This window comes from Neoarius graeffei, chromosome 2 (genome assembly GCF_027579695.1).
Source record: "Neoarius graeffei isolate fNeoGra1 chromosome 2, fNeoGra1.pri, whole genome shotgun sequence".
Classification (NCBI taxonomy): domain Eukaryota; kingdom Metazoa; phylum Chordata; class Actinopteri; order Siluriformes; family Ariidae; genus Neoarius; species Neoarius graeffei.
Window position 1 is genome coordinate 20,349,802 of NC_083570.1, and position 14,689 is coordinate 20,364,490.

General features: G+C 38.7%; 1 protein-coding gene across 1 annotated transcript in view; it reads left to right on the forward strand.

Annotated features, from left to right (window-relative positions):
• LOC132869096 (cilia- and flagella-associated protein 57-like) overlaps nucleotides 1–14,689 on the forward strand; it is a 53,345-nt gene that overhangs the window by 15,620 nt on the left and 23,036 nt on the right. The window contains exons 4-15 of the mRNA XM_060902450.1: nucleotides 539–774; nucleotides 914–1,079; nucleotides 1,848–1,988; nucleotides 2,088–2,227; nucleotides 6,545–6,710; nucleotides 7,800–7,910; nucleotides 8,165–8,371; nucleotides 8,713–8,886; nucleotides 9,185–9,346; nucleotides 9,717–9,872; nucleotides 12,436–12,529; nucleotides 12,740–12,909. Of these exons, the coding sequence (XP_060758433.1) occupies nucleotides 539–774; nucleotides 914–1,079; nucleotides 1,848–1,988; nucleotides 2,088–2,227; nucleotides 6,545–6,710; nucleotides 7,800–7,910; nucleotides 8,165–8,371; nucleotides 8,713–8,886; nucleotides 9,185–9,346; nucleotides 9,717–9,872; nucleotides 12,436–12,529; nucleotides 12,740–12,909 (1,923 nt within the window). The remainder of the gene's footprint in view (nucleotides 1–538; nucleotides 775–913; nucleotides 1,080–1,847; nucleotides 1,989–2,087; nucleotides 2,228–6,544; nucleotides 6,711–7,799; nucleotides 7,911–8,164; nucleotides 8,372–8,712; nucleotides 8,887–9,184; nucleotides 9,347–9,716; nucleotides 9,873–12,435; nucleotides 12,530–12,739; nucleotides 12,910–14,689) is intronic.

Sequence of the window (14,689 nt, forward strand, 5' to 3'; positions counted from 1 at the left end):
ATGATCCCAAACACACCGCCCAGGCAACAAAGGAGTGGCTTCGTAAGAAGCATTTCAATGTCCTGGAGTGGCCTAGCCAGTCTCCAGATCTCAACCCCATAGAAAATCTTTGGAGGGAGTTGAAAGTCCGTGTTGCCCAGCGACAGCCCCAAAACATCACTGCTCTAGAGGAGATCTGCATGGAGGAATGGGCCAAAATACCAGCAACAGTGTGTGAAAACCTTGTGAAGACTTACAGAAAACGTTTGACCTCTGTCATTGCCAACAAAGGGTATATAACAAAGTATTGAGATGAACTTTTGTTGTTGACCAAATACTTATTTTTCACCATAATTTGCAAATAAATTCTTTAAAAATCAGACAATGTGATTTTCTGGATTTTTTTTTCTTGTTTTGTCTCTCATAGTTGAGGTATACCTATGATGAAAATTACAGGCCTCTCTCATCTTTTTAAGTGGGAGAACTTGCACAATTGGTGACTAACTAAATACTTTTTTGCCCCACTGTACACCTGAACGTTCTCTTTTCTCAATCCCAGGTCAGCTTCAACCCTGAAGATGACACAGAGATCTGCGTGAATGGAAAAAATCTCTTCAGGATCTTCAAATTGGGGAATGAATCCCTGATTCAGGCCGACTCCTATCAGCTGGATAACGATGATGTCCTGTGCCACCTGTGGATGTCTAAGGACTGCATCATCGCAGGAACCGAGTCAGGGAAACTGCTAATGTTGGAGTCCAGAAACCTGCACACGCTTGGAATACCATATGAAAGGTAAATATATATATGAGAGAGAGGGAGAACCTCTCCAACACTCTCTTGCTTGTTCTGATGATCTGATTTACAGTAAGGTACAATATAATTTTTATGGGATTTTTCCCAAACCACAATGTTTTACATTCTCTCTTGACAGTGAAACGGAGAAGAGGGTCCCATTTTCATTACTGGCCCAAATGCCATCTGTGACTGGCATCACAAAGTATTCTGCTGGCTTTGCCTGTTCAGCTGGCACGGGGTTAGTTTGTCTCTATGAGCAAACTGATGACAAAAGCAGCTATAGGAAGACTGTGGAAATAATGGTGAGTAATTCATTTTTAACATTCGGAGAAAGCATTTATGCGAGGTAACTGTGCAGGTTGGTGGTGGTTAAGAAGACCTTTATTATCCCGCAATGGGTAAGTTTCCTGGGGTCTTGTTAAGGGTCTTGCTCAAGGTCCCATCTGTGCCTGAACCTTCATCATAATTCACTTTGTGCGAAAAGTTCAACTCAAGCACAAGTGCACGGAGAGGATAGCAGAGAGTGAACTTGTATATTTAAGATATATGTCATCTCGTTATCTCTAGCCGCTTTATCCTGTTCTACAGGGTCGCAAGCAAGCTGGAGCCTATCCCAGCTGACTACGGGCGAAAGGCAGGGTACACCCTGGACAAGTCGCCAGGTCATCACAGGGCCAACACATAGACACAGACAACCATTCACACTCACACCTACGCTCAATTTAGAGTCACCAGTTAACCTAACCTGCATGTCTTTGGACTGTGGGGGAAACCAGAGCCACTGGAGGAAACCCATGCGGACATGGCGAGAACATGCAAACTCCACACAGAAAGGCCCTCGCCGGCCACGGGGCTCGAACCCGGACCTTCTTGCTGTGAGGCAACAGCGCTAACCAATACACCACCATGCTGCCCCTCAAGATATCATATGCGAAAAGTATAAAAGCATGCAATGTATACTCCTGCAGGATCGAGATTCTGATACTCTGTACGTGTATTTTTTGCAGTTCCTTGTGAGGCTGAGCATCAATGTGTATAAGCACTGAGAACTGTTTTCCTCTGATCTGCAGATTCCTGTGGACCAGCACAGCAGTCATCCGCTTCAGGAAATTACCACGATATGCATTAGTTCAGATGAGACAATTCTGGCCATCAGCACAAACCAAGGCCAACTCTACTGCGTGAACCTCACGTCTACCGCGATTACTGAGGTAACAGAACAACAGTGTGATGAGGATACAGTAAGAAAGAAAGCCATAAAAATAAGAATGTGCTGACTTCTATTTCTCTCTTGCTGCTTTTTTTTTCAGAAGAAGAAGGCCAAATTCAAATTCCTGTCTCACTCTCTTCACTCAGAGAGCATCACTGGAATGTCCATCTGCATGTCGAAACCCCTCGTCACCACCTGCTCGATGGACTACACTATCCACATTTGGAACTTCCAGACAAAGTAGGAGCTGTTAATGGTTTGTTTGTTTGTTTGTTTGTTTGTTTGTTTGTTTGTTTGTTTGTTTGTGGTTTTTTTACATTGTGACTTTTTGAAACTCAAGGTCACTTCACAACAGCCACCAACAATCACCAATACTAGATATAAAAAGAAAATAAGATGATGACTAGAGCGGCGGCTACGGTACAATTATCGACACCTTAACGATCTTTTGGCCGTTGCAAAAGTAGAAAAGACTTTCAATACATAAATTGTGCATGAATAATTACTCAAACTTCCACTGGGAAAAAAAAGAGTTGATTCCTGATTACTTAGCATATCAGATCACGTGACACCATTCCATAAATATCGACACCTTTGTCCACAGTTATCAACACACAGATGATTATTTTTTTTTAAATAATAATAATTGAGGGTGGCACGGTGGTGTAGTGGTTAGCGCTGTCGCCTCACAGCAAGAAGGTCCGGGTTCGAGCCCTGTGGCTGGCGAGGGCCTTTCTGTGCAGAGTTTGCATGTTCTCCCCGTGTCCGTGTGGGTTTCCTCTGGGTGCTCCGGTTTCCCCCACAGTCCAAAGACATGCAGGTTGGTTAACTGGTGACTCTAAATTGACCGTAGGTGTGAATGTGAGTGTGAATGGTTGTCTGTGTCTATGTGTCAGCCCTGTGATGACCTGGCGACTTGTCCAGGGTGTACCCCGCCTTTCGCCCGTAGTCAGCTGGGATAGGCTCCAGCTTGCCTGCGACCCTGTAGAACAGGATAAAGCAGCTAGAGATAATGAGATGAGTTAATAATTATGTGGTATTAATTTAACAAAACATAGTTTTTATTGAAAATTTGTTTTACATAGACTTGTATTTATCACAAAATGCCTTTTATATAAATATCAATGTCGCTGTTTACGTAAATGAGGAAATAATTCTAATGTTTGTAAACAAATGAACTGATAATGTTTAACCTGTCAGAAAATCTTTTTGTTCCACTTTCTACCCACTTTCGAAGTATTTTTTGTAGATCACATTTTGTTCATCATTCGCTGTTATTTATATTAATTTCTAGTTTTGTAGTTTAGCAATAAATGTCAACAGGCAATTGACATTGTAACCACATGAGAATCCAGGTCAAAGGTCGCATGTCATTCCTCGAACCAAAATATAAAATGTCTACTGATATTGTAATATGTGGTCGATATTTACAACAAACTGCAAAAAAATATTTTCTGAATGGAATTGAAAATTCTGAATATTTCAAGCATGTTGTTGTGTTTTTTTTTTTAAATATGCTAGGAATTTGATTCTGGTCTAATTCTATTTATTGCAATAGGATTCCGAATACTCTATAAACATCCCATTCAGTTATGGATCAGAAAAAAATTTATTATAAATCACAGCACTTTTATTTTTTTTAAGTACTTCAACAATGTTACAAAGATCGATCCATAACAGTTATAAATGTCACGTAATTCCACAGGGTGTCAATAATGGTGGATACTGGTGAAAGTGATTACTATTATCGACACCTCACTTGACTTCTCAAACACGCGTTTAGACACAAAATGGCAACTGTCAAATGAAAGAGTAAGAAACAAAGTAGGTTTCAACAAGGAGATCATGAAATATCAGTGAATTTGAGAAGTAAAAACATGTCCATGATCTTTCCACCATGCTTACCTGCGATGATAACGTCCGGGTTTTCCTCAAATTGCTGATCATGTGGAAAAAAATGCCATCTCAGGTCATCAGACGGCAAGATCAAAGGGCGAGGAGGGTCTTCCAGTTGATTGATTAATCAATAATAACTGTTGTAACTGAAACTCACCTTTGTGAAATTGTTTTTATTGGAAAATCTGAAAAAGGTGTTGATAATTATAGACTGTCTAATTGTAGCTGTCGCTCTAGTTAGGTAAAAAAAAAAGTAGAGTAGAGTGGGGGAAAAAGCCCCCGTGGGGTAATACGCCCCCGGCCTGTTTTACCCAAAATAACCACCAGATGGCGCAAAGTTACATTTCTATTGTTGATATGGACTGGCTTGACAACGGGGATATACAAATATCCACTGTGGTTCGCATATCAGCAACGCAGGGGACAGAGATCAAATTTCATGGTAAGTGATATAATTTTCAGATATCAGTAAAACTGTATTTAGATAGCTGCTATTTCGTCAGATATCACAGCTGTGTATGTGGTATGAGTAGACAAGTCAGTACGTTAAAAATACATTAGGTATAAAAAGTTGAATCACATTTTGAAAGTAAGACCCTTTTTTGTAAAAGTGTAGTCTGTGGGGTAAAACGCCCCCTTAATGGCGGGGTAAATGGCCCCCAGGGGGCATCGTTTCCTTTTATCATAATTACTGTATTTCATACATTTCTGAATAGCAGATACATAGTTTTTAATAACATCTCGCTTACCTGATTGAGTAAAGCAAGTAATTTGAACTTAATATTAAAAAAATATTAATATTAGCATTATTTATTGATGCACTTGTTCTTTGTTAATTCATGTTCAATCCACACAAAATTATATTGAAATTAAAATGCGAAATATAATAAAATAATGCATCTATTCATTAATTCAGGGATATTTTCTTGTTTCTTTCACATTATAGGCTTAAGTAAACACTTTTGCTATCCAAATAGCTTTTTTTGAGTGAGGAGGCCTATTGCCCCACCTCAGGGGGCCTTTTACCCCACTGGGGGGTAAAAGGCCCCCTTGGCACAATGTTTTGTTTTTGTTAAAAAAAAAAATTAACTTTAGGCAAACTTTAGGTGGCATTATTGTTCATGTCACTGTTGTCAAAAACTATGATAAAACTAAACACACGGTTCATTTCAACTTGGAGAAAAACTGAATTTTCCTTAAGGGGGGCTTTTTCCCCCACTCTACTCTATTATTTATGCAGAAAATGAATATTGGGCCATCATAAATATTGGGCTATATAGTCCTAAGAGAATGCGTATATCCTGAGGCTTTACTAGAGGAAAAAAAAAGTTTGTTTTGCATCAGACTTAGCTACTATATATTTTATTACTTGAAGAGCAAATGTTACACATTTTTGGTACTTGTCACAACTAATGAGTAATGTACTTGGTATTAGCAGAGCAAAGCTCCAGACTTAACAGAATATGGTAATGCATCAACCTGATTTTTGATGGATTTTGTGACTGTACTAGGACCGTACGTATGAATGACATCCGTGTACCACTACAGGGTACCCGATTGTAAGTGCAAGGCATCATCTCATAAACACCTGACCACCTGGCAATGAAATTTGTATCCTTATTTACATAAGATGGATGGCTTTTTATCCGGTGCTTAAGTTTATTTTGCCTTTTTAAAAAATAACTTGATATTATTTACTCACACATTTTGCAGAAAATATTCGTGACAGTTTCATGTAAAACTAGTTAAAACAGTTTTATTAGTCCGCTAGCTTGTTAGATAATTCAGTTTCGTATAAAAGGGCAATGGATGGATGTAAGTGCAGGAAGAGTTTTATTGAAAGTACGCTAGCAAACAGATCCAAAACATAGACAAAGGCAGACTAGAAAAACAGGCAGTGGTTGAGTGAGGCACAAACAGGATATCAGAGGTAATACAATACTCACAGTCCAAAAACACAAACGGGGTCAAAACCAGAAAAGTGATACAAAATACAAGGCTTGGTAACGTCAGACGCAGAATCTTTGCAAAGTCTGCGTGCTACTAAGGGTCCTTATATGCATGTGCTGTGATTGCGTTCTAAGCAGGAACAAATGCATGGTAATTAGTCTTAATGGCGCTGGGTGCATGCATCAACATGCGTGGACATGACATGTAATCAGACATCTGTTTGACATATCACGTTTGATATTTGATCATAAGTATATACAGTAGTAATCATGTAAAATGAAAGTGCTGGTTCACTTCTGTCCACCAGGCACCCAGCAGAGTCACACCATAATAAATGTCATGGTGTTTTTCCTGGCGCATGGAATGCGGTGTCAAAGAAAGGAACAAATGTTTTTGTAACTGTAATACGTATCTCATTATTGGCAACGCTGTCACAAGATGATGCAGCAATTTATTGATGTGAAATACACGACACTACACAATTCAGTGGTTCATTCATGGTGCTATAATGTTATTATTCTATTTAGGTTGATTTTATGCCCTTGCAAATATTTTGCTCATACACTCTCCGGGAGCTCTGCTTTTAAGCAATGCCGAAATATACATATATAGATTAATCAATTAGCATAATGATGATCATCAAACATGGCTAATTTACTGTGACAATTTTCTGACTGTGTGGATGTGTCTTTTTGTTTTTTTTCTCTGCAGCTCTTTGGAGCAGTTTAAGGAGTTTGACGATGAGCCGCTCTGTGTGGCGATGCACCCAAACGGCCACTCCATCCTGGTGGGCTTCACCACTGAAGTCTGGCTCATGAAAATATTCAATTACAAAATCATCCCTGTCCAAACGTTTGCCATAAACGCCTGCACTGAGGTGCGTCCTCACTATCGTGACCTTAGCGTTATAAAGTTTATCTGGGTAAAGAGCTGTTTTGAGATATGGGACATGAAACATTTAACATTTCAAAAGTCTAAAATCCTGAATTCTCGATTTACAGTTCGACCAGACTTACACTATAAGATTACTTCAAATGTGCATGATTGAAATTTTGAGATGTTTAGAAAGAGGATTTTTTAAAGTGATCAAATGCAGATAGATTTTATTAGTCTTAATAAATGTCTAATAGATAATCAGTAAGTCAATACAGAAGGACATTTTGAGCTTATGAACACCTCATTGTAATAATGTATATTTTTCAGTAAGTTTTGTTTTGCTGAATATATTTCTCTAAAATACACATTTTTAAAAATTTCAACATTATTATTGAAATTTCATTGTAAAACCTTTGACAATGCTCGCATACTGTACATTAGAACATATAATGCATGTTTCTGTGCAACCACACAAATGCAGACAGTCCGCTAGCTGTAATATTTAACGTGAATGTTGTCTGGACTGAGAAAATAAAATTTTATGATTTTATAAAGGGACAATAAACTTATTGAACTCTGATATCTCCACAGTCTGAGATGACGTGCAATACATTGTTTTTCTATTCCATCCATGACCTGTATATATTGCTTGATTGACATATCGTTTCTGTTAAGTGAATTTATGTTCATTTGTATATATTATATTTATGACTTATCACCCTTCTTAGCTCTCAGGTATTTACTGTCTGTTTTTTTATTTTGCACCTTAACTTTTTGCGCCTTTGCACCTTTTTGCACCTTTGAGACCAGCACAAACAAAATTTCATTGTGCCTTAACAATGACAATTAAATGCTTGAACTTGAACAAATCCAAACAATGAATCCTAGTGGCAATAAATTATTCCTCCTCATATAACTATCTGCATTTATATGCATCTAGTGCTCAAAAAATGAAAGAAAAGACACTTGTGTTTGTCTGGCTTTATTGATTGTCTGTGTGATGTTTAGATTTTGTATTTGAAATCTGTGTGTTTGTACAGAAACTGTGCATAGAATTAAGGAGTAAAATAAAGCATGTGTGTGTCCACAGTGTGTGTTCAACCATGATGGCAATATGTTCGCCGCCATCGAGAAAAACGTGATATATGTTTACAACATCAGAACATTCGAAAAACTGGATCTGATGGGCCACCGTAAGAAGGTACAACCACTATACAGTACAAGGCTGGATTTCTGAGTCATATTCATAAATATTCATAATGTCCAATGGTTGCTGACTGGCTGACAAACTAACCTGTATGAGGTTGTATTCATATATCTGTCACACCATATCATTCTATATATTCAGCAATTATAAAATAATGAATTAAATGTATTGCTTTTTTTAATATTGGAAATATAGTTAAGACCATAAATAAAAATCCATGTCTCAGATATCCTGTTCTGACCCTTCAGGTGCAGTCGGTGAAGTGGAGCGAAGATGACCGTCATCTGGTGTCATGTGGGTTGGATGGCAACATATACGTGTGGAATACTCTGACTGGCGTGTTCGAGAGTAAGAACGAGACTAGATGTACCTACGCAGATTTGACTTTTTTGCCTAACACCGGGAACATCCTTGCTGTAGACCACGTCTGTCTTAAGGAGTTACGGAATGACAGAGTAAGTCTATTACATGGTTGTAAAACCAGCATACAATTGTTTTGACTCTGACAAAGAGGGATAAAGTTACAGTCACAGCAGCTCAACACATAATGAATAAGGGCTTTGTACAAATATTCACTGCAAGATTGGAGCAAAACAAGACAGAATTTACAATAATTTATGCATATTTAACTTGGAGATATATATAAACAAACAGTGGACCTAAATAACCAGCTTTTTTGATCAGCATGCATCTTATATTTTGGGTTTTGCACTGTGATCCTGGATATTTTCTTCCAGTCTATATGGACAGAGTGACAAGGTTTACTTGCATTGTGTGCATTTTTGTTTGCATTTAGCTCCTAAGCCAAACCACCCCAGTTGATGTGTCCTACACAGCCATCGCCGTGACTTGTTTAGGCAAAACAGTCTTCATTGGAACGGCCCATGGTACCGTCAGGATCATCAAATACCCTTTTAGAAAGGAGACAACCTGGACAGAACATCAAGCCCATTCTGGTCCCATCACAAAGGTATGTGGGAGTGATGATATGCCGGAATAAAGGAAACGGAAAGTTATACACACACACATTTAAATTGTAGAAAACCACATGCAGTGTAAGAGTTAATGACTGAAGAAGCTTCCTGATATCAGAGAATAATGGCCAAGGAAGTGACAAAGAACACAATAAGTCAGTTATATCCTTAGCTGTGTGTGCTTCCTCCTGACTGATTTATTTAGCGAATGATATCGTTATATCTGTTCTTGCTGCTTTAACGAACTTTTCCATTCTCTCCAATTCAGCATTTTTCCATTCATTGTGTGTGCAGATGATTGTCACGCCTGGTGATCAGTTCCTGCTGACTGCCTCAAAGGATGGCTCTCTCCTCATCTGGAAGATCACCGACCCAGAGGGCCGAAAGCTGGAGATGGTAAAATGTTTGGATTACAGTGAGGAGGTCCTCTGTACAAAGGCGTATCTGGAAGAAACGGTAAATATGACCATGTGTAAATACATTTGGGGGGGTGGGGTTGAAACTGATGAGATAATGTTTCACTTATAGTAATACCTTTCACACTGGTTAGAACAAGTGTATTTACAGATACTGTAAGTTGCCTTGAAACCTACAGTACAGCACTGCATTACTGTGTTAGGCATACTGGTAAAACAAAACACTCGCACTGTGGAACACTGCATGTTCGGGTTCTCTACTTAGCAATGGCTATGAAAGTGACCCAGGCCTTCGCTTCATATTTTATAGTAATAGAGCTGCAGGATAAAATGGTCAAAGTGTCATCATGAAACTTTGCATTGATGTCCAGCTCATTAGTTTTCCGTGTTCAACTTTTGTCATCATGCAGGAACAGAATATACATGAGCTCAAGACACACAACAAGTGGCTGGAGCTGGAGCGGTCTTTCCAGCTGAATGTGAGCAACCTGAACTCCAAAAAAAAGGCACAACAGATTATGCAGAATTACCTCGAGCAGACAGACGCTCTGAAAGACCAAATCCAGGTCAGTAATTGAAATCTCAGGCTGATAATGCATCTTTCTGTAGAGCCTCATTCACGAGATTAGGATAGGAGATAATGATAGTTTGATTAGGTCACATATTAGGCATCACAACTAGCATGAAAATATTCATATAAGCTCTGTTTCAAGTCATGTACATTGTGCAAGTTTCACTCTGAGAAACTCAGACGTACTCGAACAAATGAAGAAAAGTGTGGCACTTTCTGTACTTTCTAAGTACTACATACAGTGGTGCTTGAAAGTTTGTGAACCCTTTAGAATTTTCTATATTTCTGCATAAATGACCTAAAACATCATCAGATTTTCACACAAGTTCTAAAAGTACATAAAGAGAACCCAGTTAAACAAATGAGACAAAAATATTATACTTGGTCATTTATTTATTGAGGAAAATGATCCAATATTACATATCTGTGAGTGGCAAAAGTATGTGAACCTTTGCTTTCAGTATCTGGTGTGACCCCTTTGTGCAGCAATAACTGCAACTAAACGTTTGCGGTAACTGTTGGTCAGTCCTGCACACCGGCTTGGAGGAATTTTAGCCCATTCCTCTGTACAGAACAGCTTCAACTCTGGGATGTTGGTGGGTTTCCTCACATGAACTGCTCGCTTCAGGTCCTTCCACAACATTTCGATTGGATTAAGGTCAGGACATTGACGTGGCCATTCCAAAACATTACCTTTATTCTTCTTTAACCATTCTTTGGTAGAATGACTTGTGTGCTTAGGGTTGTTGCCTTGCTCCATGACCCACCTTCTCTTGAGATTTAGTTCATGGACAGATGTCCTGACATTTTCCTTTAGAATTTGCTGGTATAATTCAGAATTCATTGTTCCATCAATGATGGCAAGCCGTCCTGGCCCAGATGCAGCAAAACAGGCCCAAACCATGACACTACCACCACCATGTTTCACAGATGGGATAAGGTTCTTATGCTGGAATGCACTGTTTTCCTTTCTCCAAATATAACGCTTATCATTTAAACCAAAAAGTTCTATTTTGGTCTAATCTATCCACAAAACATTTTTCCAATAGCCTTCTGGCTTGTCCACGTGATCTTTAGCAAACCGCAGATGAGCAGCAATGTTCTTTTTGGAGAGCAGTGGCTTTCTCTTTGCAACCCTGCCATGCACACCACTGTTGTTCAGTGTTCTCCTGATGGTGGACTCATAAACATTAACATTAGCCAATGTGACAGAGGCCTTCAGTTGCTTAAAAGTTACTCTGGGGTCCTTGCGGCCTTGCTGACTATTACACGCCTTGCTCTTGGAGTGATCTTTGTTGGCCAACCACTCCTGGGGAGGGTAACAATGGTCTTGAATTTCCTCCATTTGTACACAGTCTGTCTGACTGTGGATTGGTGGAGTCCAAACTCTTTAGAGATGGTTTTGTAACCTTTTCCAGCCTGATGAGCATCAACAGCACTTTTTCTGAGGTTCTCAGAAATCTCCTTTGTTCGTGCCATGATACACTTCCACAAACATGTGTTATGAAGATCAGACTTTGATATATCCCTGTTCTTTAAATAAAACAGGGTGCTCACTCACACCTGATTGTCATCCCATTGATTGAAAACACCTGAATCTATTTTCACCTTCAAATTAACTGCTAATCCTAGATGTTCACATACTTTTGCCACTCACAGATATGTTATATTGGATCATTTTCCTCAATAAATAAATGACCAAGTATAATATTTTTGTCTCATTTGTTTACCTGGGTTCTCTTTATCTACTTTCAGGACTTGTGTGAAAATCTGATGATGTTTTAGGTCATATTTATGCAGAAATATAGAAAATTCTAAAGGGTTCACAAACTTTCAAGCACCACTGTACGTGTCATCAGAGGCCACTATGCTCTGAAATGTTTTAAATGGCTGACAATACCACTTTTTATTAGCTCATCTGGCCATAAGGCCGATGAGCTATTGCCATGGCATGGCGTCCGTTATTCATCCGTCGTCCACAATTCAGTTAAATCGTATCTCCTCCATCGTTTCTCCACGGATTTCCATTCCAGTTGTTTTGGTTGAAACAACTCATCACTCCGCGCAAAATTTGATCGTTGTTTTGTCCATTTTTTTTCCTAACAAGTTAGTAATTAGGCCAAATTAACGAATTTCCCAGGCCTCTCACTAGCATTTTATCTCCTCTTTCATCCAATTCCAGTTCTGATTGATGTGGGTAGATCTTCCCTTGAAGAACAAAACTTGGTTATTTGTTTGTTGATTTTCTTGTTGTAAACAATTTGTTTACAACTTAGTTTATTTTAAGTTAAATTGTGTCTTCTCCCAGTTGATAGCAAAAGTCGTGCAATTTAACAAACGCCATGCAGTGGGGTCGTCTTTTAGATGGCTCTTTGAGATTTGCAAGAATAAAATGCCTTGATGTACACAACGCTAATTGACACATTTAAGTACGTAATCAATGCACCATCCCAGCACCACCGATTTTATTATATTCTTGAGTAATGTGACAAATGAGTACAAAGTTATATTACATCTTGATGAATAATTTAATGAAAATGGTATACATCTCCCTGCAGTTGCTGAATAATGAGAAGAAGGCTCAGAAGAACTCTTATGAGAAGACGCTGACCAAGACGGAAGAAGACTATACCAAACAGCTGAAGGATCAGGGTCAATACACTAATTATATGTTAACACTGTTTCCTTGTATTTCACAGAATGGCTTGTTTATACTTTAAAATAGAGTTTGGGTGGACTTGAAGGTGTACTTGTAACTGCATTACAACAATTTATTCGAAAAGTATACCTATTTATTTGGACTACTCCTTCCTGTATGACAATATTACACAATTTAAAATGCATGGCTTATTTTGTTCCCAGAAATAAACTACTCCGAGAGTATGACTGTGCAGTACCAAAGGAACCTTGAGTTGCAGGAGAAAATGAAGATAATGCAGCAGAATTACGAGAGGTTGTTACAGGAAGCTGAGGACTGCCACCTACATGCCATGGAGGACAGTACACAGTCCTATGAAGCCAAGCTGCAGCAGGTGAGGATCAAGCACTGTTGGCATGCCCCTATTTTCATCATTTATTCTTGTTCTGGTTCTGCTCAGGGGATCATTATTTTTATCTGTATTTAGCTAGTATAGTAGGCATATCAGGCGCTCGCCGGTCGTGCTGTGAAAATTGTGCATGCAGACGCTCATCTAAGTTTCCAAATCTGTCATTGCTTAACTCTTGAATATTTTCTATCATGAATAGTATCATTAAAAAGCTTATAATTTCTGCTTTCCAAAGAAATGTATCTTGTTAAGATAGAAAGCTTATTTAATCTGTTCCCCAATCCACGCTACATAATCTCGCAACTATATGAGATACTGCAAAACATGTGTCTTCCCAAGATGGACAGGATAAAAGAGGAGTGGGAAAGAGAGTTTGGAGCCCTGATACCTCCCAATGTGTGGGAGGAGAGTTTGGAGCACATCCATGAATGTTCTATAAACGCTCGACACTGTTTGATTCAATTTAAATTATTGCACAGACTACATTACTCCAAAACGAAGCTGCATAGAATATTTCCTGAAGTCTCTCCTTTGTGTGAGAAATGTGGGTCCATGGAGGCTACCCTATCTCATAGTTTCGCTCTCTGCCCCAAACTTCAAAACTATTGGCATGAAATATTTGATTTCTTTTCGTATATTTTGGGGATTCAACTAGACCCAGATCTTATTTGAATAATTCTGGGAACATCTGAGGGGCTCTGGAAGCTAAATAGTGCACAACAGCACCTTCTGTCATATGGCCTTATAACAGCAAAAAAAAACTGATCCTACTTAACTGGAGGAAGAGAGAGGTACCCTCATTTAAGCATTGGTTGACTGCTTTGACAGACACCCTACATTTGGAGAGAATTCGGTTTATTTTGAAAGACAAGTTGAGGAACTTTGATGAAATCTGGCAACCTTTGGTCTCTCATCTCAAAAGAGAATCTGATTGAGTCTCTAGTTCGATGCACTCCTGGGGGGGGGGGGGGGGGGTCCTGTCCTTTTTGTCCGGTCCTTTTTGTTTCATCTGCTTTGTTGATGCAGGGCTCTGCTTGTTTACTTGTTTACATTTTTGTCATTAGTCTTTTTTGTCACGGATTACTTATTCTCACCTTCTGTAAAAAACAAACAAACAAAGGAAACATAACTGTTGACTGTTAATTTCGCTGTTAAATGATTGATTGGCTTCCTAATAAACATATTTGAAAACAAAGAAATTTCTCGTTAAGATCTGTTCAGTACTTTGGAAGTAATGGCAGGTTGAAGTTGGTACAACAGAGTACAGTCTCTGCTCGCGTGATGTCGAGAAACTACCAATGATTTTTGAGTCACGGGAAAGTGGTCAGGCTCTCTCTCTTTTGATCAGTTTGTCAATCAGATAACTTTTATAGGGATGTTCGCTCGCTCTCGCTGTTCCTGGTAAAGTATTCAGCAAAATTTTCCGTCTGCTAGTTTTGATGTTATGATTCACAGGAAACTTTGAAGTGAGTTTTCATAGCTTTACCTACTTTTTTTTTCAAATCAAACTGATTCATCTAAATAAACATTTTAGAATATAACTGTAGTTGTTTTGATGAAAAATTGAGATCTTCGTGGTCGGAATGATATTTTTAAAAAACGGAAGTCAGAAGTTAATTTCGGTTCTATTAACTGGAATTGTTTTTTGGACATGGCTCACACAATTTTTTTGAGGTTCGCCTTGAAAGCTATGAATATTAATTGAAATATTATTTCATATAAACAAAATAGGTTCCCTATGGGTACATGTGGCTACTGCTTATAA